Below are 26,909 nucleotides of genomic sequence, written 5' to 3'. Positions count from 1 at the left end.
AGCGGCTGCTCTCTAGCGGGCAGCCGGGGTCAGGACAAGGCATCGCTGGGCTAGGAAGCCAAGCCCACGCACCTACACCAGCCTTCTAAGCTCCCGAAGAGCAAGCCCGGTAGATGAACAGCTCTCTGCCTGCCCGGGGAACAAAACAGCTCAATGTGCAAGCCACTTGCTTTTCCATCTCTTACTCTGTAAAGCAGCAGGACGCTAGTTAATTAAATATAGTGCAGATAGATAAAGGCACTAATGATGTACATTAGAAATGTGGCAGTGCACAGTGTATACTGACTTTGGTACCAGAGCAGGAGCAGGAACATCTGGGCCACCTTCCCAGCTGCTTAATGTCTATTTCAGGGTTAAAAAAAAACCCCAACTCAAAGCCCAAACATGAACCCACCTCCTCCTCACCACAAAGTAAGGAGGATGTTGGCTGTTCTGCAGGGCTGCTGCTGTGTTGGCTGTGCCTGTTGTTTTACACAAGTGGCCACTGACAACGAGCTCCTGAGGATGATCTCTATGCTTCCTTAAGCAACAGCAACTGTGACTTCAACGTCTCAAAAAATCATAATGCAAAGCTACAAATTTCAAAGCAGCCTCTCTATGATGTTTTTGTACCATGAAGTTAAAGGCTCAATTGTCTCCTTTCACAACACAGAAAGGCAAAAAAAAGAGAAAAAAAAATCAGAGAAAAAATCCTGAGCAAATTGAAAACGTGATCCAGCAGTGGAAAGCAGAACCTGGAATTAAAGTTTTGCTTCACTTCAGTGGTGCTGCATTTCTGGTTTAGCTGCTCTACGTCAGCATCACAAAATAAGGTCTACAGCTTAGATTGGGGAGAAGTAAACTTCAGTTTGGCACAAGCCATCCAACAGTTACCAAGAGCCTGAATGGTCAAATGCTGTTTGAGGAGGTCCCCTCCCTGCAAGGTGTTTTTATCAATCACGCCTTTTTCCACTGTGAGTAATCCCCTTGATGAAATTGGTTAGGTTTAGGAGGAGAATGAATACCAATTCGTAAATAAAGCACGTGAACTGGGTATTTATGGTTGTCTGAATATTTAGATCTCATCTCTCTCCACAGGTTTAGAAAGTATCTCGTTAATTTATTTCACATCCACATATTTACACCAGGGGGAATTCACAACACCAGAGGTACAACATTTACACATTCACAGCTGTACAGGCCTGCACCCCCTCCCGCAGCACCCAGGCCCTCTGCTCCTCTGCAGTGACAGCAGCATCAATCCTGGGCAGCTCAAGCGACTGGGAGGCTGTGGTGGAGCTGAAGCAGCATCATTCTCTCTCTGCAGGTGGTGGTTATATTCTTCAAGCTACTGCAGGGCGGGTTATTGCACTGAGGAAAAACGCCTCCTGTGTGGTGGCATTTGCATAAGCTTCTATAAATGATAAGCATATAGGCTGCTGTTTTACCATGCTGCCAGTGATCCTTAATCTACAGAGTTCAGTTGTCCTTGTAGTAGTTATTAAAGTTGATTCGCAGTAGAAAGTCTTCCAAGTGGGGCTGGTAGCCTCTGTTGACAAGCTTTGTTACCACTGCAAGAAAAACAAAACCAAACCAAAGTTAAATAAACCCAACAAAATCAGTATCCTGAAGTCAGCCTTGGCTGCAGCTGTGCATTCTGATTTAACAAGAAATAAAAATTAAAAAAAAAAAAAGCCTAGTGCAGCAATCTGAAACCCATGGAACCAAATGTCTCTTTCTGTGTAAGAAGGGTCTGGAATCTCTTTCCAGCACGACAAAGAAGCACAGGTACAATGAGAGAGAAGGATTAAGTGTCCTCTCTAAGCCAAGCTGTGTCATTCTAGCCAGGAAACGCTTTCTCAAGCCACTTTCACAGCAAGACAGCGTGTCCTTCGCGTCATGTCAACTGACCAGGAAGCATGTTCAGATCTTCTGGTGACCTCTGTGAAAGAAGCAGCTCTGCTGAAGTTTTCCTGAGCAAAGTCCCTTGCAAGAGAGGAAACCAAAGAGAAATTCCTGGGACAAAGGCCTCCAGCTCTGTGCATGGACAAACTGACTGCTCTAAACACCCTGAACAACGGAGGAAGAAAGGCAACAGCAGCTCCCTAAGCTGATAAACATCCCATGCACTAACACAGAGGGAATCAGCAAGCAGCAGTAACATGCAAGGAAGAAGGGAAAGTGTATAGTTAGAAGTTGGGGCCTGAGCCAAAGCCATTGAAGTCCAGACTGCTTTGTATTGGCTTTCAATGGATTGTGGATCAACCCACTGTGAGAGAGAGAGCATTTTCCGATGCACGGTGAGCGAAGGAACCAGTGTAGATGAACGAGCACACTTTGATTTTGTGGTGCTTAATAGAGAGAGTGTGAAGAACTAGGTCACTCAGCAAGTCTCCTTACGGAATGGTCTATTAATCTCTGTCCATGAAGCAACCATAGATCTCGTAGTACGGGCTTAGGTGGCTCCCAGACGTGTTCTGGCTTCCTGTAGAATTTGGCAGCAGCCATTCTAACTCATCCTGAAATATCTGGGTTTGGTCCTTTGACACCATTTTTGGACACCCTTAAAGAATAAAAAGGGCAGCTCATTTCCTGAAGAATATAGTCTGACTAGAATACTCTGCAGAAACAGACCTAAGGAAAACAGTTGCACTTCCTTTAGGAATTAAGGAATTTCTTGGAAAAAAAAATCCACCCAAATCCCATGAACCCCCTTTGTAGTCAGGGGAAGGATAAGTAACTTCTACTAAAACCACGAGCAAGATCTGAAAGGGAAAGGGAAAGCAAAGAGGGATCAACCACTTCTTCACATTCCAGGCTAAGCTGACAGCGAGAAGAAATGTTACCGCGTCAAAAGGAAAGAACATTTGGCAAATGATCTGTGCCATAGAAAAACAGGTGCCCAGAGCACTGGGTATAAGCTCCAACCACTATTAGGAGGCTCTCTGAGATGCAGTCCAACAGAGGCAGCAGCCTCTTCAAATCGCTGACGATGGCAGGACTCAACTAACACAGATCTATTTACAATTACTTCCAAGTGACACGTGACTGTCTCTCGCTGCTGCCAAGAAGAAGTTCCAGGACTCAATTCCAGAGAACATAAAAACACACAGATGTACCAAGCCCTAGTTCTGCAAATCAGCAAAATCTGAGGGTCAGTTTTGGTGTATCTGTTAGATTTCTTGTGCTGACATTTGCACTGATGCTTATGCAGCAGCACAGTTTCTAACACGCGCCAAGTACAGTACTCCCTGCTTCTACGTCTCACTTCCAAAACCTCTTTGGGATTTTTCCAGCTGTCAGTTGGCCTTTTCTCCTACCTAGAATTTACACAATTTCTTACCTTTGAATAAGAAGTGGGAGTAATACTTGAAGGTATTGTAGGACTGCTGCATCAGCCCGAAGTTGGGATGAACAGCCATCTGCTTCCCGGCATCGAAGCTCCACGACTGAGAGATCAGCTGGCTGCGGAACTTCAGAATGAGGCTGAAGATGCTGTGTATGATGTTCATCACAGGGGCTGCCTTCTCGGTCAACAGGCCCCTGAGAGGACAAAAACAACTTCAGAAATGCAGTGGATGAAATTTACTGGTTGTAGAAAGCAAAACACAAAGGGGTGGGAACCCTTTAGGTTTCCTCTTTAATTGCTTAAAAGAAATCCATGAGACTGCAGCCAACTGCAACTGATTCCAAAGAAGGTGCCTAAACCTAACGTGGCTTGCTTGCTCTTCCAAGGAACTGCTATTTGCACTGGTCTACCCAATTTCTAGACTGACATCTGCATTTGCAAAAGATGACATTTAAAGCCATTACCATGCTCTGAGTCTCCCTAAGCTTTAATCCCCTCTCACCCCATCACCCGGTATCTGAACAGCAGCTTTAGGCAAGGGTTTCTTTTCCTAATTAAAACTGAGAGATGAAAGGACAGATTTCTTGTTTTGTTTATCATTTCACCATCTCTTTTTTTATAATTTTATCATCTCTTCTCCCTCCATCTCCCCACTTCATCATTCCAGTGTACAGTATTGAAGAAGAAACCAACTAAACCCTAGCTGCTCTCCTCATACTCACACCCCCCCTTCTGCGTCACATACAGTAACCAAAGGGCTACAAGCTTGTAATTCCTAAAAGACAGGTGCCTCTTGTACCACTCTTAAACCTGGACAGAGGCATCAGGTCACATGTGTTCCTTCACAGCCCAGTCCTGGTCACTGCACATGTATTAAAGGCGTGTGCAATGTATAGTAGCAGCCACTTCCAGCCCTTGAGCCAGGCTCAGGCAGCATTCCTTTACAAAGGCTGTGGAACTAGAACAGAACTGTGGCAAGTGTGCCCATAGTCTTTAGGCTGAAGCTGCCCTGAGCAGGCTTGAAACTTGCAAAGGCAGGGTGACCAGGAGCTGGATGCAGCTCCAAGGAGTCAGGGGAAATGAAGGGGATGGGTAGCTGAGGAAAAACATCAAAGCATGGGCCTCACAACGTGCCATGAATTTTGTTTCCCTTATGTCAGAACACTTTGTGTATGCAAAGACTACTTAGTGTGCCAGGTAGAAGTCAGTCATGGTTTGGGATTTTTTATGGAATCACAGAAGTTGGAAGGGACCCATAAGGGTCACTGAGTCCAGCTCCTGGCTCCACAAATAACGTTGGGCTAGACTGGCTGCTCCATTAGCTTAAACATCTGAAGCAAAAATAAGTGTGGTGTCTTGCCTGAAGATTGCTTTGTTGAGGTATTCAGCATGGGTTCTGTGAATCTCTTCCAGGTTGCCTACAGAAGACAGTTTGTTTCCAAATTCACACCAGGTAACATGAAGAATCTGGTTAGCAATGTAACCTTGAATAACCTTCACAAAATGCTGCATTTCGTGTTTATACAGCTGGAGCTGTCGAAACTGCACAGAATTCGAGGCACGACTCACTAAAGCTGAAAATAAAACCAGAAACTTATTACCACCAGAACCCACAGACACCACCTACAATCAGGACTTTTAAAGGAATTAAGGCTTCAGCTAGTAAATTCTTTTTAGAAGGCCAAGGAAGTGTCTTTAAAAAAAAAAAAGCCCTGTGGCTTTTGAAGCTTGCTGTGACTGTTTACGAGCTGCCACCTCGCCCAGGGTGCTCAGAGCATTTGGTAGGGGACACTGTCCAGTTCACTCGCTGTACGTACCGGTGCGTTTTAAGTGGAACCAAACATCCTTGAGAGTCCACACCATGTGCTTCAGCTGAAGCAGGAAGGAGAAGATCTTGTTGTATTTGTTCATGCAGCTCTCAGTGATGACAATGTTCAGAGGCCAGTCAACCTGGAAGAAGCAACAGTGCTGATCAGGCTACATTTTGGCGTTAGGAATGACAAGAGTGTTTCAGACACAAGTATTTCAGGGACTCTGAAATTAAGGTATGTATTTTTAAGAACACAATGCAATGGCCAGGCTAAGTAAACCCTGGAATTTACAGGAGACAATGTTTTTCACTGTGTTCTTAAAGGTACCCCAGTATTAAGAACATATTCACCCTGCTGTGGTATGTAAGAACCACAGTGTAATTGTAGCACTGTGCCTGTCTCCATGCTTTCTCACCTTGTACCTTAGCTCTAAGCAACTCAGGGCATCAGGTGCGTTGGGCTTGAACACTTCTGGGAGGTACTTGAGGGCAAAAGAAAGATTGGAAGCAAGCTGTGTGTCCCCATGGAGACTGTACTGTAGTGCTTTGTTGAGGATAGAGTTAAGAACCAGTGGATTCAGCAGTTCACCGGGTGTTTGTCCTGACCCAAGCTGGGGGATAAAAATAAAATCAAATAAATCCCAATTACACAGTACTGATAAAAACACCCCTTGGCTCCTGAATACAGGTGAATTCAAAGGGAATGGTAAAGTGGTGTGTATGCTCCCCTGACCCACCATTCCGACTGGAAGCTTCTCCTTCTGCCACAGGGACACATAAACAGCCCAAGATGCAACTTGTGAACGACTGTCTGCTCGCAGCAGGGAGGTGATCTCACACCTGCACTGATCTGACACGCTGGGCTGCAGCTGGCTGCGGGTCAGGAGCTGCTGCACATCCCACTGCAGGGAGCACAGCCTTTGGGCAGGAGCTGGCAGGAAGCCAGCTGCAGGACTGGCATCGCAGGTCTGATCCCAGCCTGCTGACCTCATCAGCTCAGCACCCCCAGAGGTTTGCAAACACAGCTCTTCTTCCAGCCTAAAGCCCCAAGTGCTTTCCCTGGTTGGGTCTAAAGGATTCTGAGGATGCAGAGAACTGCAGTAACTATCCTGCAGCCACCTATCTCTGCTGGCAACCAGCCATGCTAACCCAGGCTGTCGCTCCTACCTTGCTGTCTTCCCTGCAAACACAGGGCTAAGTCATGAAAATACCGTCTCATCAGCACTCTCTTCAGATGCCTTCCCTTCTGTTCTATAGGACATCTGACATAAGAGTAGGTATTCTGGAACACAGGCCTTCCCACTGGACTTTAGCAAATGGCAACAGGCTCTTCCAGCCTTGCTGCCAGCAGAGGGGAGGGGGCAGAGCAGTAGCACAGGAGTTCTCAGAGGAGAGAGTGAAATAACCTTCCACGACTGCATATCTAAGTTAGAGATCATTATCCCTTTCCCTCTCTCTATTGCTGTGAGCAGCAGTAGGGAATCTCACTCTCTTCCATGGGATTTCCTTGAGCATGGGCATCCCTTCCAAGCAAAGGCCTCCTTCTGCCTCAGTCCTTACAAAGCTAAGAGTCCCTTGCTACAAGACTTCCTGACATGGCACAAAAGAGGAAAACAGCACAAGCCAGGACTCCAATTCACACCCTTCCCTCATTCCCAACCAAACTAACCCAGAGGTGCCAAGCTAAAGCAGACCACCCAAAAGCAAAGGTGCAGACAACAAAGCAAATACCTTCTCAAACAACAGGTCGCTGAGTGACTGAGCAAACTCTCCATCTTCCATTAACAGAAAGTGTCTCAGGGCTTCAAAATGCTTCTCTACATTCAGCTCCACAAAGTAGTAATCAACTATTGCTTTGTTCACAAGAGAAACACTAAGAATAAAACCACAAAAAAAGCTATTACTCTTACAAGCAACTCCTCCTTTATTGTTAACATTCACCTGTGGCTACATCACATTAATGCTCCAGTGTTTAACTCTGAGATCCAAGCTAGTGTGATACTCACATAAGCAAAAATTTTAAAAAAAGAAACCAAAAAAATCTTCATCCAGAATATACCAGAATTAAAACCTCCCACTTCAAGTAACCAGGTTTTCAACAGTACTGGGGAGGTAATTTTAAGACTGGCTACATACAATCACCTATAGAACATGCTGCTGGGCCTGGAGCAACATTTTATCAATAGCTTTGCAGCTTATCTCTGTCACCCACACTAAGAAAGAACATTAAATCCCTGAGAAGAATATCCTAATTAGTAAAGGTCTGATCCTAGATACCAAGGGCATGGCTATCCTACAGTTTGCAGACAGTTAACCTCAAGAACAGGAGGCTGAGGGGGGACCTTATTACTGCCTACAATTACCTGACAGGAGGCTGTAGAGAGGTGGGAGTTGGTCTCTTCAGTCAGGTGACAGAAGATGGGACAAGGGGAAATGGCACAAAGCTGCACCAGGGCAGGATCAGGTTAGATGTCAGGAAAAGATTTTTCACTGAAAGAGTTGTCAGGGCCTGGAACAGGCTGCCCAGGGAGGGGGTTGAGTCACCTTCCCTGGATGTGTTTAAAAAAGGGTAGATGAGGTACTTAGGGATATGGTTTAGCATAGGACAGGAATGGTTGGACTTGATGACCTGAAAGGTCTTTTCAAACCTTGTGATTCTGTGATTCAGTGCAGGAATTCAAGCTAGCTTTAAATAATTCAACTTGTGTATCAGGGATAGGCTAATTCTGCCAGCAGACATCTCAGGGTCACTTACTTTGCTTTGTTGAACACCTGAATTTGTTCACAGATCACTCTAGTAGCCAAGCTGGATGTTTAAAACTAAGTCAGATAACTAGATCTTTCTACATGGCACCAAACTTTGAGTATAGCACACTCAAGAGTTGAAGGAGGGAAATCCAAACTTAGAAGAAAGCAGATTCCAAAACAGGAAGCATTTCAACACATCTGTGAATAACTATTTTCATGACAGAAGCTAATACTGTAGATAGGAACAAACTTTTCTTTAAAATGCCATTTAGACAAATGGTCTGACATGTATCAGCTTTCCCTACAGTAACAAGAACAGTTTCTATTGAACTTCGAAGCAGCCTTGAAGCTGGAGTTCCCACAGACACATAAAATACATCCTGAGCAACATACTTGAGCTTTCACATAATCAAAAGATTTCTTTTTCTCCTCCCTTAGCTTTCACCTGACAGATAAAACCCCAGCACAAACATTATAAATAATACACCTTCTTTTTTAAACTAACAGTAACTCCAGTGGTGTCAAAAGCACTGCTGCATAATCCACAAGTCTGAGAGCAAACACTTCCCTCCAACCTCTTGCATGTCAAGCAGACCTTCAAATTTTTAATTTACACATAAAAACACAGATTTGTCTTACTATCTATAATGTAAATGTGAGATTTTTAATTAGTAATGGACCACCCACTGAACCACTTCTGGGAGAAAAGAGAAAATTTAAAAGAACAGATAGATCTTCAGCTCCTGTCTCACAAATGAACTAATGATGTTAATTGCTAAGTTATGGATTCACTGTTTCTAAGAAATACTTACTGAGATACAAGTGGAGCAGTAATTGAACGTTTCATCAGCACTGGCAGAGATAAGAGCTCACTGAGCTGCACAGCTGTTTCATCTGTTGCTGACTGTACCATGGGATCCACAGGAAAAGTGTAGGACCTTGGTATCACATGATGCAAGAGATGAGAAACCGGTAGTTCTGCTAAATTTAAAAACACAAACCCACTGTACATTATTACATTTAAGCCATTTGATAATCTGCAAACCCCTCTAGATAAGAGAATCATAATGTATCAAAATGCATTTCTCATCTTTGTGCCTAGAAGCAAACTGTCAGGCTACTGCAGCTCACAGTACTGGGGAATTCACTGGGGAATTTGTGTGTTTCTCCTGGTAGTCAGCTTTTTTTCCCAAGTTTACCACATCTTCTATTGATCTTCAGCCCCAACAGTTCTACTCACACATCAGATCATAACTATCCTGGTATTTTTCAATGCAATACTGATCCGATAAGGCTTTCAAGTAGGCTTGTTCCTTCTTCCACGTATCTTCCTCTCCCGCTTTCTCCCCCTCAGCCCCGGGAGCATCAGCTTCAGAAGATAAGGTTTCTTGAGGTACAGTATCTTGTGGAAATACTTTTTCTGGTCCTTCTGCCTAAAACAAAAAAGGGGGCAGGGGGGAAAATGTCATGAGAGATGCTAGCTTTGTCTACTCACACTTAATGTGCTTGTGCAGGTGACTTGTTATTTATTCACATGGAAAAAGAAGGTGCTTACTCACCTATACTTTTCTGACATGTAGGAAAATAAAGTGTTACAGGGATTATGAGGACAGAAATTTACTACCTACTGAGGGCTTACTTACTGAGGACAGAAACTACTACAGAAACTACCAGTGTGTTTAATCCTTCAAAGGAAAAGTAAGTCTTCTCAACAACTAATTTTTTTTTTACTGAAAGAGTTGCTGGGATGTGGAACAGGCTGCCCAGGGAGGGGGTTGAGTCACCATCCCTGGATATGTTTTAAAAAAAGGGTAGATGAGGTACTTAGGGATATGGTTTAGCATAGGATGGGAATGGTTGGACTTGATGATCTTAAAAGGTCTTTTCCAACCTTGTGATTCTGTGATTCTGTTTCTTACCTGTAAGCTCTGTGAAGAATCTAGAGGAGGGTCCTTGTTGACCACATCTGCAATCACTGTAATTACAAGTAAATTAAAGACAACATTTACTTAGACCTGTTTATAATACTTAGCTCACACTTCAGATCTGCTTCAGAAGTTATCAGAAATTTCTCTACAGGCTACAACAGAAACCAACTCCCCAAAAAGAGTCCCTTCCCCATAGTTCAACCCAGGCAGATTTTTATGTCGTCTCTCCTTAGGATCACACAAAGTCCCTTTTCCCAAAGTTTCAGACATAAATTTTTTTAATGTTGCTTTTTGTATACAGGAGACAAGACTAAGCTCAAATTCTTTCCTCTGAATTCTAACAGTGTCAAAATAGTTATGCAAGGAAATAGTAAGTACCCATTTGGAATATAAACATTTATAGTTACTTTCATGAGCTCTTGAACAAATGCTGACTGGGTAAAACTGATTTTATTTTACCTTCTTGTTTCTCTTCCACTGCACTTTCTTTTTTGTCATCTTTACTATTGGCATCAGGGAAGACTGGACCACTGTCAGGCGACTGGGACTGTGGTAAAGCCTTAACTCCCAGCACTTTGGGTTCCTTCCCACTCCCCTCAGCAGGAGACAACTCTTCACTGTACAGAAGCGCCTGAACTGTGGAGCCAGACGAGGGGCCGGAGATGGCCTTGCGATGCGGGATGGGGTCGTTCTCTACAGATGGGGCCAAGCTCCCTATCTGGATGCTTGACTGAGATGCGTGGCCAAACGGGCTCCAACGAGATTTCAAAGGCTCTGTATCTGAAACCAGCTCCCCAACTCTGATGTGTGACTGCGAAGCGTGCCCGTGGACATTCCAGCGGGGTCTGGCTGCGGCCACCTCCGACACGTTCTCACCGACCTTGATATTGGCATCGGACGCGTGGCCATGGACGTTCCATCGAGGCCGCGCAGGAGCTACATTTGACACATACTCTCCAATCTTAATATTGGCTTCTGAAGCATGTCCATGAATGTTCCACCTAGGCCTTGAGGGCTCCACCTCTGAAGCATAGTCCCCAATTCTAATGTGAGCTTCAGAAACATGCCCGTGAATATTCCATCGGGCTCGGCCAGACTCAACCTCAGAAGCATAGCTGCTGGGTTTTATATGGGAGTCTGAAGAATGCCCATAAGGATTTGGATGTGGCTGGTAAGTGTCCACATGAGGTACGTATTCTCCCACTCTAATGTTGGCATCAGATGCATGCCCATGGACATTCCACCGAGGCCTTCTGTGCTCCACATCAAATACATTTTCTCCAACTCTCACATGTCCCTGCCAAGTTGCAGATGGCCTGAGAACTGTACTAAAATCATACTCGTTTTGCTGATGCAACGCTGATGCACTGTCTTCTCCTGCGGGTGCTCCTCTCGAGGCAGGCTGAGAAGTCTCAGAAAGATCTGAATTAATATTTCGGAATGCTTCATCTAGCAAAGATCCCTGCACGCTCAGGGCAACAGGTTGCTCATCTCCTGGCTTCAACAAGAAATCTTCCATATTCACATGGGATTCAGGGAGGGAATCGGTGCTGTGTAGAGGACTGCCTGCTTTCTCTGAACTCTGGAGACCGCTTTCAGGTTCAGGCTGAGAATGCCCATCGGCATTACTATCTGTCGGCTCTGGCATGGGCAGTGCCTTGTCAGCAGCAGAAGCAGCATGTTCGGGTTCAGGCTCAGGTTCCTGTCTGCCAACTGTCTCGTTAGAAGGCAGAGGTTTTACAGATGGCACCTAAAACAGAAATAATTATGACACTGCATGACTGGCCCCATAATCAAGCTAGTTGTGGGGGCAACACTTTATTACATGTACGATTTAAAACTTTCCAGTTTTTCAGATATACCACAAAGAGTGTAACCCTGCTGTTATCCTGAACCTTGTGTTTACTGAACTGAAGTGAACCGTGAAATCGACTCCCTTGAGGGAAACCTGGAACAGCAACCTGGCGTTGCTGAAAAGAAAACAAACTCACCTGTGATTGCAGATCTTTCACGACAGGGGTTTTATCTAAAGCCAACCGGGACTGTTTATAGGGAATAATATCTAATTTTCTCCTGTAATTTCCATCTGGAAGTTTTTCAAGCATTTCCTGTAAGTAAAATGACAAACCCAAAAACCTTTAAGCACCAAATACCCAATTTTCTACATAGTGTTTCTCAAATCTTTGCAGAAGATACCTCGATGCGTTGCTGATCTTCTAACAGAAACTTAAGACGTGCTGTTTCCAACTTGTGCCGCTGGATTTTCCATAATGCTCTTTGCTCCCTACGGGCTGCATCATCGGAAAGTTTGCTGTAATGGTCAATTAGTTCTTGCCTAAATTAAGGTAAAAATAAAGCCAAGTTACATGATCTCATCCTCCCTTCCAAAGAATAAGACCTTTTAGCAATTCAGAACTGAGAAGCACTTTTTAAAAGTAGAACCCTCAATCACAGCGATGAAACAGGTGGAAAAAAACAGGACTGTTTTTCTTAGGCAATATGCATTTCTATACCTATTCTTATTAGGCCATTCCTTTGTAACAGATATAACAGAAGAAAGTGAAAATACAACTAGATGCACAAGGGCAATTCAAATAATCACCAATCTGACTCCTCTGCCTACTTTTTACTTCTGCTTTGATGTACATGGTAACATTTTTGCCATGGCCTCAGCTCTGGATTGTAAGATACAGTTGAATATTGTCCTGAAATTCTGATCATAACAAAACCCAGACTGGATAGAGTTAGTGCAAATCAGTGTTAGATCCCCCAGATTTTTGGGCCACTAACCATTCCTAAATCATAAAACTGCTCAGAGATTACCAAAAATCCTTATGTCCACCTTCTAACTGCAAAAATCACCCTTGTAGAGCAACACCTGGGTATTGCTAGTACCAGACATTTTAATACACAGTAATTTTTCCTGATTGGAGTAGCTAAGCTTTGGAAGACTACTCAGTTACATTTACCTTGCCTTTTTTTCCAGTTCTTCTTCTAAAGCTTTCAGTCTCTTTTCCCTCTCTCTGAGCTCTCGGGCATAGCTGAAATCATCATCGATCTCCTCTTGCTTTATTGCAAGGCGACGCTGCATAAATATTTGACACTTTTAAAAGCCGCTCTCCATACCAGCTGTAACACCCACATCTGCACAGAGTTCTTATTTGCACCCCATGTGCCATTCATTCAACTTCAGTACAATAAATCAAGCTATCCTTTCAATTATTTGCCTAAGAAACACAGCTGGCCTTTAAAAACACACACAGGAATACCTCCTGGTCTTTTGCAAACTGCTCTTTCAGCTTCTGAAACTGTTCCCGCTTCTTTGCGTCCAAAGCCATTCGCTCTGATATCTGTCGGTCTGTATTTGATAAAGATATGGTTACTTTGTGAATGGTTACCATTCACAAGCCCACCAGAACACACGTGAAAGGCCACCACAACTTACCATTAATGGCTTTCAGGACTTTGCTAGCAGTTTCTCTAGCATGGACAATTAGCTCTTGCTTGGCTATTTCCATACGCAGATCCTAAAAAGGGGGAAAAAAAAACCCAAATAAACAAAAAAGTACAGATGGGAATGTTCCCTGGTATGTTAGACTTGGAAACACACTGTTGCCAAGACAGGTGCACACTTTATACTGGTTATTAATCTATGATTACAGTACAGACATACGAATGAAGCCATTCATTACATGGGAAGTCTATAAACTAATATTGAAAGTTAATATTCCAGACCCTACACCAAATCAAACCCATCTGATCTAAGCACTGCATCGATGGCATCTGAAAGACAGAAGTCACTTCGTAACCAAAAGAGTTCTGAAAAAAAAAATTAGCTATGCAAATAACAAAAAGAGTCTTATCTGGTTGCTAATTAGCCTGTCTCATTCATCAAATTGGAATCTAAAAATCTTTTCAAGTACTTTGCTGCTGCAAAGAGCTACAATGGAATTCCCAAACTCATTTAGTATATGAAAACCCCAATAAATACCAACACACCACCTTGACTCTTAAGTTATATTAAATGTTTGTTTGCTGCAATAACAACACAAACAGCAATTCCCCAACGAGAAGCTTCTGACCTTGAGCACAAATCCCTTCAAAGTTGTAGCAAAAATTAAAAATGAGTATTTAAAAAAAAAATTCCCAACAATAAGGTCTTTATTTATTCATTTACCTTCTCCTCCTTGCTTATGGAACTGTACCGGGCAATTCTTTCCATTCGCCCTACGTACACTGCACAGTCTCTCTCTATTTCCTTGAGCTCTTCCAGTGAAAAAATAACTGATATTCGAGGAACAGGGATATCTGACCAACATATGTAATGCTGAAAAACAAGAAATTTCCTTTTAAATAGACCTCAAGCATGGTAAAACGTTAGATTATGAACCCACATTTTATTTTTTTTTAACTTAACAATCCTTCAAGATACTGAAACAAGCCTCTACAAGGATCTAAAATGCTTAGTATCATCAGGTTTAGCATTTCTAGCACTCAAAGTAGGAGGCAGAGTTGTAACGTTCCAGAACTTGGAGCACAGGTCAAATTCTCAAGGTCCCCTCCTTCCCACTGACTCGGACAGGAATCTAAGATTTGAAACATAGGTTTATACTAGCAATGTTCTAAATGCCTGAAAATTTGCTTTTCTGAATATCCAAATTACCTGAGCCTGAGTAACTCAGCTCTGAATGCATCAGAAGTTTGGTTCTGTTCACTTCCATCCCACCCAGATCCCCACTAAACAGGAACTGTCTGGAACGTAACTAACTCACACCTAAGGGAGAGCACTCTACACAAGACATAACTAAAAAGACGGTCACTGCACATCACAGAGTACCTATTCTCTAAGTATCTTAGGTCTTTCTGCTCCACCTCAGCCTCCCTAAATCTCTGAAGCTGTTCTACTCACTGCAGAGAACAGGTAAGCAAGTTTTTTGTTGTTTTGGGTTGTATTTTTTTTTTAAAAAAGCACACAAACATGCTCCCACTGGATTCCCCAGTCTACTGGTAAAAGCCAGGTGATGGGATGCCCAGAGCTGTGTTCCTGTGGCTGTGTTAACCTAAGCAAAAAGGGAAGAGCCAGCTATTTAGGGCACCGGAACAGGCCACCCAGGGAAGTGGTTGAGTCACCATCCCTGCAGGTATTTAAAAGACTCACAGATTTGGCACTCAGGGACCTGGGTCAGTGGTGGACTCGGCAGTGGTAGGTTAACAGCTGGACTTGATGATCTCAAAGGTCTTTTCCAACCAAAACAATTTTAGGATTCTATGACTACCATGGAAAGGGATGAAATGTGACTGGCACTCTCAGACAGATGGAAGATGACTGAATTTGGATGCCCCACACCCATAGGGAATGTTCTATCCAGTAAGATACCTTGTCAGTCACTGGTAAAGCTGTAATTTGTAACGGAAACAATGGCTGACACTATTTTATAAACAGCCCACTATTGCTGGCACACCTGGGTCATGGCTTGAGAATGCTTAGCAGAGCAGAATCAGGAGAACTAGCAGAGGTTTCACCTCACTTGAGATATTAGGCCTATGCCTGATAACTAAACGCCAGATACCTGATACTGAGCTGCTCAGCTCTGACAAGACTGGGTAGCGCTGATCTTAAAAAGAGAACACTAGTTACTTGGGAAAGAGCACCTCCAGACACCTGTTTGCTCCACTGTTATATAAAGAAGGAAGACACAAAGTAATTCAACATCTTGGATGGGGGGCTTTGGGCAATCTGGACCAGTGGAGGGTGTCCCTGCCCATGGCATGGAGTTGGAACCAGATGATCTTTAAGGTTCCTTCCAACCCAAACCAGTCTGTGATTCTATGTTTGTCTTACCAAGGACAGGACTCATTCTGCAAAATACAAATAAACACAACTATTGAAGCACTTCTTGGAAACACAGGGGTAGACCTGAAACACAAGAGCTATGCAGAACTGAGTCAAGACCTGGTGAGACAACTTTAAACCAAAAAATACTACTGTGAGAAGCATGGAAAATGGAAAGCACTTCCTTTAAAGCCTAAAACATTTCTGCTTTCAGTACAAAGGAGAATCAGAAATATGCCACATGCACTGGGCACAATAAATTTGATGCTGTTAAAAAACTGTACTTCTGCAGCAAGCTGTTAGAAAGTAGAGTGGATAATCAGCTCACATGTATCTGTGAGCATGTAACTGCCTCTCATGAGTCAACATGCTACTTATGCAACATCAGTTTTCCAAAGGGGAGCAAACTTTCTATAAAACTGGAAACTTGCTCTAAAGACACACAATTTTCCCTGTATAATAGGAAGGAACCAAACCCAAACTTACCCTAGGACAGCACAATTTCAGCAGGTTTATGGTTTTCCCACATATGTATACATCGTTAGCAATATGCTTAAGAAATACAGGGACACAATCTTCTACTTCTTTTGAAATCAAAACATAACCATGAGTCCAGTAGTGTTTATCTACATGCCAAACAAAAGGATGGAAGTAGAATTTTTAATTATTTCATTAACAGCAAAAATTAGATAAATTAGAAATGCTCCATACACTTACTGTACCTCTGAAACAAAGATAATCCTCGTTCACCTGGATCATAAATTCTCCATAAACATCTCTGAATACACCACTGTACACCCAATCATAGATAAATCTAAAAATAATAATAATAATTGTACAATATTGAAAATCAATCATCTCATCTTCTCGATTTTTTATAACCAAACAGTAAGTATATTCTTTGAAACACCAAAACATGCAAGCTATAGGCAGGATAATACCCAGTAATTTAAGTATAATCACTCTGATATTTAAAGATACAGGACTGTGTCTGTGTTCTGCTTAAAATAAACCACCTTTATATGGTACATCTCAGCAATTAGTTAAGATGAAGACCACTGCCTTAATTAAAAAAATCTCTTTTACTTCTGTATATTAACTTACTAAATATAAATATATAAAAAAAATCTAGAAATCTTTATAGTATATCAAAAGTGTATAGAGACACAAGCAGGAAGAGATGTAACTTTATTATAAAATAATTATACTGTTTTTGTTTTAAAGAGAGGTAACTGTAGCAAGCAGAAACTGAAAGAGTATAAACCAAAGATACTACAACCAAGCCCTTTTGCCTGGATCAAAAGACATTTTTACTATAAATGCAATAATGAGAACTACTATTTTGGAATATTTATTCTATTTCCTCTGTGTGAAATCAAACTTTTGAAGAAATGAAAAAACATTATCTGAAGCCAGAGATAAAGAGCCTTGGAGCACGTTGAAGCTGATCTTTTCCTAGTAGCTGCAATACTGCTCCTAGACGTTGTCTCAATGTAAGGAACAGGAAGCTTTCAGCCCAGGAACCACAGTTCAGTTTTAAAGTCATAAGTAAAAAGTTAGGAACTTTTCAAGTTTTGATTTTTCTATGATTTATTTGTGCAACAACTTCTATTATTTAATTTATTTCAGGTTAATAAATGAGTGGGATAGGACTTTCTGCACATAATGGAGTTCTCCTTCCACACTGACCCTGATTGCCTATGACTGATGTTCCAATAGAGAACTACAACAAATTCAGGAATCAACGCTTTATCACAGACCAGTAAGCATACTTCCATATTTTTTAGGTTCCTTGCGATGCCATTCTGGTATTTCAAAAATCTGACTACCCAGACAGGTTGGAGAAGTGGGCCCAGGTGAACCTCATGAGGTTCAACAAAGCCAAGTACAGGGTCCTGCACCTAAGTCAGGACAATCCCCATTATCCATACAGGTCAGAAGATGATGTGCTAGAGATCCGCTCTGAGGAAAAAGACTTGGGGTACTCATGAATGAAAAGCTGGACATGAGCAATCAATGTGCATTTGCAGCCCAGAAAGCCAACCACATCCTGGGCTGCATCAAAGGAAGTGAGGCCAGCAGACTGAGAGAGGTGATTCTGCCCCTCTACTCTGCTCTGGTGAGACCTCACCTGGAGTACTGTGTCCAGCTTTGGAGCCCTCAACACAAGAAGGACATGGACCTCTGGGATCACATCCAGAGGACAGACACAGATGACCAAAGGGCTGGAGCACCTCTCCTATGAGGACAGGCTGAGCGAGTTGGGCTTGTTCAGCTTGGAGAAGAGGAGGCTCTGATGGGACCTTATAGCAGCCTTCTAATACCTGAAAGGTGCCTACAAGAAGCTGTGGAAGAACTGTTTACAAGGCCATGTAGCAACAGGATGAGGGGTAATGGTTTTTGTAGCAATAGGATGAGGGGTAATGGTTTTAAACTAGAAAAGGGGAGATTTAAGTTGGATATTAGGAAAAAGTTCTTCAATATGCGGGTGGTTGATCACTGGAACAGGCTGCCCAGAAGAGGTGGTGAAGGCCCCATCCCTGGAGATATTCAAGGTCAGGCTTGATGGGGCTCTGAGTGGCCTGATCTAGTGAAATGTCCCTGATGATTTCAGGGGGGGTTGGACTAGGTGACCTTTAAAGGTCTCTTCCAACCTAACACATTCTATGATTCTGTGACTACCTTCTGTAAATTGCAGGGCAGAAGCTGTGTAGATATTTCAATGAGTCTTCTGACAAATCTGAAATAAAGTTTCTCTGATGAACTTTTTATGTAGAAGAAAAAAATCTCAAGGAGGCTGTCCACAGGAGGAATCTTAAATTAAGAGCATTTGGTCAGATTTTTTCCTCTTTCTAGTATCATCACATCTGTTAAGTATCACTGTAAAATGATGCTTGACTAGAGCTCTAACCCCTATAAAGAGTTATTAAAAAATATTTAGTGTCTCCTCACAAGTCTACAAGCTAACAATTTCTAAATTGATGTGCACCACTTAACAAAACTGTTGCAATCCAAGGAAGTCTACTCCTTATTGTTAGTTACATCTACTTAATGAACAATAGATTTTGTTTTAAAATTTTTGCTTGCTGAAAAGTCCACAAGAAAAAGAGTGGAAATAAACACGAACTTTCAGAGTTTGTGCAACGCCCAGAGAAACCTGGTAGTTGCCAGTTTCAGGATTTTACTACAGGTATGAGAAGAAGTAAATTGTTTCTCTGAGTCTTATATTTCAGTATGAATTTCCAGGATAGGCAGCAAGAAAGAAGTCTTATTTACATGTTTTTCTTTACTAATCTAGTCACATATAAAACCCTGAAGTTGTTACTAAGCTGGAAAAGAGAGGGACAAAAGGGTTCAGCAATATGAATTACTTGTAATATGTATTTTGCAGATACAGCCACATCATACATTTTCTCTGAAAATGTTGAAAGCTGTTGTTAAATTAGCTGAGTTACTCACCAGTTACTCATTGGGAACTGCTCTTAAACACGACTAGGCAGCTAACAGTATGGACGCACCTTGTGTACGGTTCGCAGCTCGTCTTCAACAAGGACAGAAGAACTGGATAATGCTCATTGCTACAGTTGTTGAGAGCCTCTTTGTACAGATAGGAAAGCAGTTTAACACCCTAAAAAACATGCTAATGTTAGGCAACAAATGTCACTACAACTTTAGCAACAAAAGACTTGTAAATACACAGCTTTATGTGTTTCACTAGACACAGAAGGCAGGATTCATCTCACTTCCCATAGCTATCTGCAGTTAAGATCACTTTATCTGAGCCAGCTACCTCAAGCCTCCTTTATACTTACTGGAGGGGAATAGGTATGTTTAGAGTTGGATTCATTTGACTTGCTAGAAACACCTCCTTTAGAATTAATTATTTTGGGTCCTTTGTTTATTTCAGCAATTGAAAACACAGGACAAAATTCAGAATTTTAAAATGTCTGGATAAAGGATCACAGCATTCTACCTGGAGGTTCAAGGTCATTATCTTTGGTAGCAGAGAGACCAGCACTAAGTATTTTATGTAAAATCTTACCTAATTTTGAAAAATATTAACAGTGTAACCCCACCCAAACACAAAAACATCAAAGTAATTATCACCGTAGGAAAGGAAGCACCAGCTCCACCACTGATACCCAGCGCTGTTGTTCCTACACCACAGAGTTCAGCTAAATACCTAAAAGACAATATTAAAACACAGGTAACAGTCTCAGCCAAGAGCCTCTGAGATCACAGTGATGTGAACTTTGCTAGAGCTGAAGAGCATATAACCATCACAGTTATCATCTGAATGACAACAAAGTAACTGAATATAAAGGCCTTACATGCTTTCCCTAGAATCTTCTGGACATAAAGAAATCTTTCTGTTAAAAACAGAGGAAAAGAACTTAAAGACTATGTAAGAATGCCCGTGAAATACCATCTCTTTAGTGTATATGAAGAAACAGGATTTGCTTTTACTGCTATGAAAAGGTTAAATATCAAATGCTATTCTCTTACCTCAACTGACGACCTAATTTTCTGAAGAGAAAGCTGATTGTTAGAAGGCTTAAAGTAGGAGGTGTTGACAAAACACAGGCTCGGTAATACTGAAGATACTTTCTCAGCCCACTTGTGAATGCCTAGTGTCAACAGAAAAAAATTAAAAGTTTTGCTGTTAATAGTCTATCTGTGTCTGACATCAACGGCATCAGCATGAAAACAAACCTTTTATTGAAATGATATGCAGGTAAGAGGGAACTGGGTACTGAAGGGGAAAGGAAGAATCTGTGCAACTTCAGATATCCAAATTAGCCAGATCACTCCTCTACATTCTTCAAACATCTAATGCACGAAGCCTAGACCCACACAGAGTATAATAAAGGATCTTGGTTCAGCTTCTCTGAATTGCCCTTGGAGGAACTTCTTGTTCTCTAACAGCTGTAGTATCAAACCACAGAAACCTGTTTCCTTACTTTCATGCCTAAACTGGATACACAAAAAAAAATCTGAAACTTTTTCTAACAAGGAGAGAAACACGTTCTTATTCAATCTCTAGTAACATTACTGTGAATCAAATATTCAGAGGGAATACATTTTCAAAAGCGATCTTAAACTAGTTCTATCCATTAGGAAGAGATTAAACCACCTGATACTGCACAGTGTAAGTATAATTTACCACAATATACAGAGGACTGACAGGGAAAATTTGCACTTTATTCTGAACCTAGAAAAAGTTATTAAAGATATTCAATATCATATTTCTCTACTTTGGTTTCTATTTTTTTAAATAGATATTCTATATACATTCTGTATTAAGAAAGCTCTTGTATTTGAATTTTATACATCTTCATGTATACATATGCAGTATCTTTAAAACACCTAAGAATGATATATATCTTTAGTCTTCCACAGAACTCCGTGACTAAACAAATCACACCTGAGGTAATGAAGTCCTTTCATCACGTGTTCCAGCACCAGCAAGCCCTAAGCACGTGGAGCTGTGATTTAAACACAGGGGCACTATTCCCTGCTGACCTGGGATGAGCACTACACTTCCAGTGTTATGCAGCTTCGCAGAACGCAGAAATTCCAGCTTTACTTGAAATCAAAGTTACCTTCTCTACCTAAGATAAATGGGTCAATAAATCCAGATGTTTTACCTGAAACACAAGCCCTTTGCTGTACGAAGAATCTAAAACTGGCTGAAGAGAAAAACGACTCAGTCGCGTGTAATAGGTTCCGTACTCTGCAACTTCCGAGAGCAGGTTGTGCATTGTCTCCGGTGAAGTTCCAGACACATATACCCCCTCCTTTATCACAAATGTCTGAGCAGCCTGAAAGGACAAAGAGGGGAAATGAAAGAGGAATTGAGTATTACAGAGCTGTATTCTCATTTAAAATAGCAAACATTTACACACAAAAACAAGGCGCTGGAACAGGCTGCCCAAAGAGGTGGTGGATGCCTGGGTGTGCTGAAGGCCAGGTTGAATGGGGCCCTGGGCAACCTTGTGTAGATCCAGGCCTGGAGGTTGGTGGCCCTGCCCGTGGCAGGGGGGTTGGAACTCTATGATTCTTGGGGTCCCTTCCAAGCCATACCATTCTATGATTCTATGATAAGAGCAGACAAGGTTTCAGTTTAGATACTCTGGTGACTAGGACTGTATTGCTAGGACAGTGCAATAAACATTAAATTACAGTAACATTTCAGGAGCTTGAATGGTATTTTCAACTTATCCTTAAAGAAAATCTAATCTACAAAGCTATTCACACATCTGTTTTCACGTAGTGGCAACCCCCTTTTCACTTAGAGGACTACAAATACCCTTAGCCTATCGCAGTACCATCATTACAGCAGTATATAATTACTGCTCTATTGCCATTAGGTCACGTTCAACTTCTACACAGTATCCCCAGCTGCAAGGTCTCAAAAGAACAACTGCATTGAAGAGGGAACCTCTACAAAGGAAAAAAAGATGTGTCTAAAAAGTGCAGTTAAAAATGTTCAGTACCTGATTGAGTGAAAACGTAGTGGACACCACACCGATGAGGACATTCAGGACATCCTTAACGAGCTCAGGTTCCTTCATTAGCACAAGCTGTGGCAGCTGGAGCACAGTGTTACTGAACAGCTGCAACTCCCCTTCTCGAAGTCTGTAAAATTTGTCGAAAGCTTCTCTCCCAGCTTCAGTGAGGTAAGGTTCCTCTTTTTTACCAGGTGGGCTGTGTCAGAGCAAACACAACTTTACAATGATTACAAGGAAAGAAGGGAATATAACTCCTAAAGTGAAAAAAAGGCATTTCAGAATTCTACATGGCCAGTGTTGTCCACAGAAAAAGCTACTAGTAACACAGTACATTTTCAAGGGCATGTGCACTCAGCCAATGAAACTGCAGCCCAAACTCAGAAGAGTGAAGAGAGATAGATAATCTGAACATCAGTCCTGAGACAGAAACCTTGTCAGAGAATCACCAGGTTCTTTTGTGGCCTTCCCTGATACAGTTTTCAGATCAGGAAAATGAGGTCAATCTATACCAGATTTCCAGGGTCCATCTAATGCTAATAATGAAATATGTTAAAGAGCAATATGCTAAAAATGCTGTAATTACTTCTATTAACACATTTTAGCTGTTCCCCATGAGAACTACTCTTCCCTCCCCCAAACAATTTCTCCTTCCAATTCTCCCAAAACTTCTGAATCCCAGCAGCACGTATTACATGAAAGCAGCCAGGCACATAGTCAGTCTAAGATCCTCACAGCCTAAATGGCAGCAAGAAAAAACTGTTTTGTACTAGGAACAAAGGTAGGGTGCCACAGTGGCTTTGAAAAAAGTCAGAGCAGGGAAGTTCCGAGTTTCTCTGGGCTCAGAGTTGAAAAAAACACCATGCAGTACTACAACCAACACAACACTGGATTAGTAATTAAAATGACAGAAAACATATAGAGCAAAGTTTCTCTAAGAATCAGGCACACCACTGTCCATCAGGAGTGAAAAGAAGATACTGGCCACACCTGCCTTCCGTATTTTTCTTCCGTTTTATGGAAGGCTATATAGAGCCTTCTCTCAGGACAGGCATCTTCCACTTAACCATCAAAACAACTACAAGTCTAACTACACCAAGAAATTTGTTATAATAATTTCTGGTTTGGCTACAGACAAGGAAAAGGAATGCAATGCTGTGCAATACTGGGAGACATGGGTTTAATTATTCTAGTGCTCTATAACTACCACTTCCTCTTTTCAAACTGAAAATACAGAATCATTTTAGACTAAGGTAAATTGCATAGTGCATAAGAAGTCAGATTAGTTAGAAAAATGTTGCATGTCACACAAACAGCAAGTGTTCCCAGAATGCCTTCAGCATTTTTGACATAGATGATTTTGGTTTATCTCTTCCTACAGAACAGCTGCAATCCAAGAATTAGCTTGCTGAACTTGCAGGACCTTTATTCCTTTTCCAATCATTAATGCAGTACATCGAATTCTGTGAAGTAAATATGCACATTCCACTGTTTATACTGACATTGCTTGGAACTAGGATGAAATGCACCTTCATACATTTGCATACGACACACAGTAAGTTTACCAGTGAGATCAGACACATACTACCCAATTCTTTCCCAACATCTCCTTTTGCTGGGTCCATATGTAAGCACCGCATCCCACAGGTCTATGTCTGGAGTCATGCTTGGCTCTGACTGAGAGTCGGGGGTCAGATTGGATGCTGACTGGAATCCCTCATCTTCTGACTGGTCTATACTTTGGGGAACCTGTCAGAGATCAAATGTTAGACATTAAAACATTTTACTGAAGGAACATACACGAATATAGAAGATGTTCTGCTATCATTCATGATCAAGTGACTCTACACAACTCAACCTGTGCTGTCCACCCTTCCTTTATAACTACTTTAAGTTTTTCCTGTAAGGATGCTTTTCATTTGGAGTGTTTCTACAGGTACTAATGCCTATGCATAAAACAACAATCACCATCAAAATAATGTACTAAGCTTGTCAGTGTTAAACTTGAAACTCACTCCTTTGGTGAGCACATAGTTCTACCAACTGAAAATTTGAGGTCTGGATATTCAACAATGTGTAAGACTAACAAAATTACACTGCTCAGTATTTCACTGGAGCAAATAATCCAGGCTCTAATCCTTCAAATTTGTATACATTTTGTTAAAGTATTTTGTTATGGTAGTTGTCATGACTACCAGTTTGCTCCCTTATGCTTACTCACATGCAGAAAATCTGCGGCTGTCCAAGCAATGTATATGCCACAACTTCAGCTCCCACTGAACAGGAGCTGTACACGTAGAATAGTACTTGACTTTAGGAAAAAACAATCACCCCCCCACAAAATAAGTTGCAAGTTCTTCAAGTCTGATGGAAAGAGTTCAGCACTTACTCAAAAAGGCCCTGCCTTCCCTCAGTTACCACTGATATCTGTATGTGTACACTGAATGGCACGGGGCACTGAAGGGCACACTTCTTTAATGTGTCTGCCTTCAAGTTCCAATTAAGACCCTGAGTTAAGAGAACTACAAGAGCTATCCCTATGTTAAGTAGATGGAACAAAATGAGGACTAGAAGTACTTAACTATAGTTAAGTAGGACAAGGAAGGAAGACAAGGAAGGGAAGGGAAGGGAAAGAGAAATTTATCTAGTACCTCTAAGAGAAAAAAAAAGTAGAAAAAAATAGGAAAAATAAGAGATACAGGAGAAACTGTACATGCTGCTAAGGACAGCAGGAACTAGGAGGTTCAATGAAATATAACGACTGGAAAAAAAAATGTTTTAAGGTACAAGACAAGAAATCACAAGCTAGGTAATGTAGCCTTAACAGCAAAGCACATACATTGACAGGAATGCTTATGCAGGCAGGCTGAACAGTAACAAGTACACAAACAGACAAAGCAGGTAAAAAGGCAAGCAGACTGCTAGGGCGGGGAAGGCTCAGGTACAGCTGACGGCTTAATGTCATAAAGCCTATGGCCGCATGATGGGTTTTTTATGCAGTTGTAGAAAAAGACCATGGTTTTCATCATCATACATCTCTGTATCCAAAAAGCTTATCTGGTTCTCAACAAAGGATCCCTGATCCACCTTAAATTCCAACACTGTCACGCTTCCATTACAAATGAAACGACTACCTATACTTTAAAACTACAAGGTCAAAGCGACATATAGAAAGCATACATGCACTCTTAAGTCCAAAACAAACAATACCCTACTTTAATTGCAAGTCCAGACAAATCTGCATTGTCAGGCACTGGTGGTAAATCCAACTTGATGTCCATATCATACGTACGACTGTGGACAAGAGCCCCGAAGAGCGAGACCCGCGTCTCTTTCTCAAACTTGTCACCAGCGGGGTAGATCTGTGAGAACAGGCCTATGGCAGGGAGCCCGGTGCCAGGCGCAGCCTCCATGATCTGAAGTGTCTTTTGAATCGTGTCATTGAACTGACACTCTTCGTTGGTTATCAGAGACTGTATGTCGGCCTCAAACACGCTCACGTCGTAATAATCGTAACCCTGGTACTTGACATTCCTCCCCACGTATTTGTTGTTCAGAAAGTAGTCCTTTTGCTGGGGCACAAGCTGAGGAGGCCCCGTTCCCGCCAGCTGCACTAAGAGATCCAAGACAGAACTGACTTCGGTAAACGGTAAGCATTCGGCCGTTTCCAGCTGCTCCACGAGGCTCTCCAGCCTGTCTGCCTGAGCACCCAGGCCGCCCACTCTCAGGTTGAAAGACAGCATCAGGATTTTGTTTTTCACTGGAAGCTTGGAAACGTTTGACTGCAGCTTACGAGCCTCGTCCTGGAAAAGGTTTATGAACAGGGCATTATAAGCCACCCTCTTCAGATTTTGCTTCGCCCTTCTCTTGTCGATCTTCCGCCTGCCCAGGTGGACCTTCCATGGCAAACCTGTCAAGTGGGCTTCACACAAATCACTGAAAAGCTGTGTGATGCTCTCCATTTCAGGTCAAACTGTCGGCTTACAGCAGTTGTGCTGGGGTCTCTGCTTTCATAGGAAGACCTGAAAAATATCAGGAAAAGGAGGAAACACTTGTAACACATGTATGGGCAATCAGTGAGCGTGCTTTGGCTTAAACTGAGACAGCCCAAAATGAGAGAAGAAAACTGACCCAGCACATATTTAGGACATGAGCTATAAAAGCACTACTATGATTCCGATCACAGGCAAAGCGATGGGGGTGCAAGCTCAATTCCAGATGCCTGATTTTGCTCTGCAGACTGAAATAGTACAGAGAAGACCATCCTGACCTAAGACAGCACCTGCGTAGGAACACGCCCAAAAGCTCTACCACCCCAGCTTTTCTCAGGAGACATCATCCCCTGCCTCCCTTCCACCTGCGCGGTGCCCTCAGCAGACGCCACGCAGAGCGCGGGCGGGAAGATGCAGGCGAAGGGATGCGGGTGCTGAAGGTGCCCGGCAGCACAGGGCGGTCCCGCACGACACCGGCCAGCCCCGAGGCGGCTCTGAAGCACCCACCGTAGAGGCGCGGGGGGTGGGTGACGGCAGCACCCCGGAACAGCTCCCGGCGGCGGGGGGCTTCCCCTAAGGCCCAAGCTAGGCCCAGCCCCGGGAAACGCGTGCCAGTCTCCTCCTCACCCCCGGCCAGGGCACGCCGACAGCGCTGGCGCCATCCCCGCGTAACCCCGCACCCCGCCGGGCCGCCCCGCCATCCGCAACCCCTGCCACCCTCCTCCCGCCCACGGGGTCCTCGGGGGCCCCGCTTCAGCGCT

General features: G+C 42.6%; 1 protein-coding gene across 1 annotated transcript; it reads right to left on the bottom strand.

The window, feature by feature from the left end:
- Positions 1–1,075: 1,075 nt before the first annotated feature.
- Positions 1,076–26,118, bottom strand: TUBGCP6 (tubulin gamma complex component 6; the record flags this gene model as incomplete). The annotated part of the gene is made up of 25 exons (XM_084263092.1): positions 1,076–1,550; positions 3,323–3,522; positions 4,689–4,902; positions 5,146–5,278; positions 5,555–5,749; positions 6,870–7,011; positions 8,699–8,867; positions 9,127–9,319; positions 9,806–9,861; positions 10,274–11,564; positions 11,806–11,922; positions 12,011–12,149; positions 12,784–12,899; positions 13,084–13,172; positions 13,260–13,341; positions 13,992–14,141; positions 16,134–16,273; positions 16,370–16,461; positions 19,166–19,275; positions 19,755–19,830; positions 20,154–20,275; positions 21,296–21,469; positions 22,145–22,355; positions 23,742–23,905; positions 25,372–26,118. The coding sequence occupies 25 exons, from the start codon at positions 26,116–26,118 to the stop codon at positions 1,459–1,461; spliced, it is 5,214 nt and encodes a 1,737-aa protein (XP_084119218.1). The 3' UTR covers positions 1,076–1,458.
- Between the last annotated feature and the right edge of the window lie 791 nt (positions 26,119–26,909).

Source organism: Gallinula chloropus (assembly GCF_964237585.1).
Source record: "Gallinula chloropus genome assembly, chromosome: 1".
In the NCBI taxonomy this organism is placed as follows: domain Eukaryota; kingdom Metazoa; phylum Chordata; class Aves; order Gruiformes; family Rallidae; genus Gallinula; species Gallinula chloropus.
The sequence above is the reverse complement of the archived record's forward strand: the minus strand, read 5'-3'. Positions and strand labels throughout refer to the sequence as shown.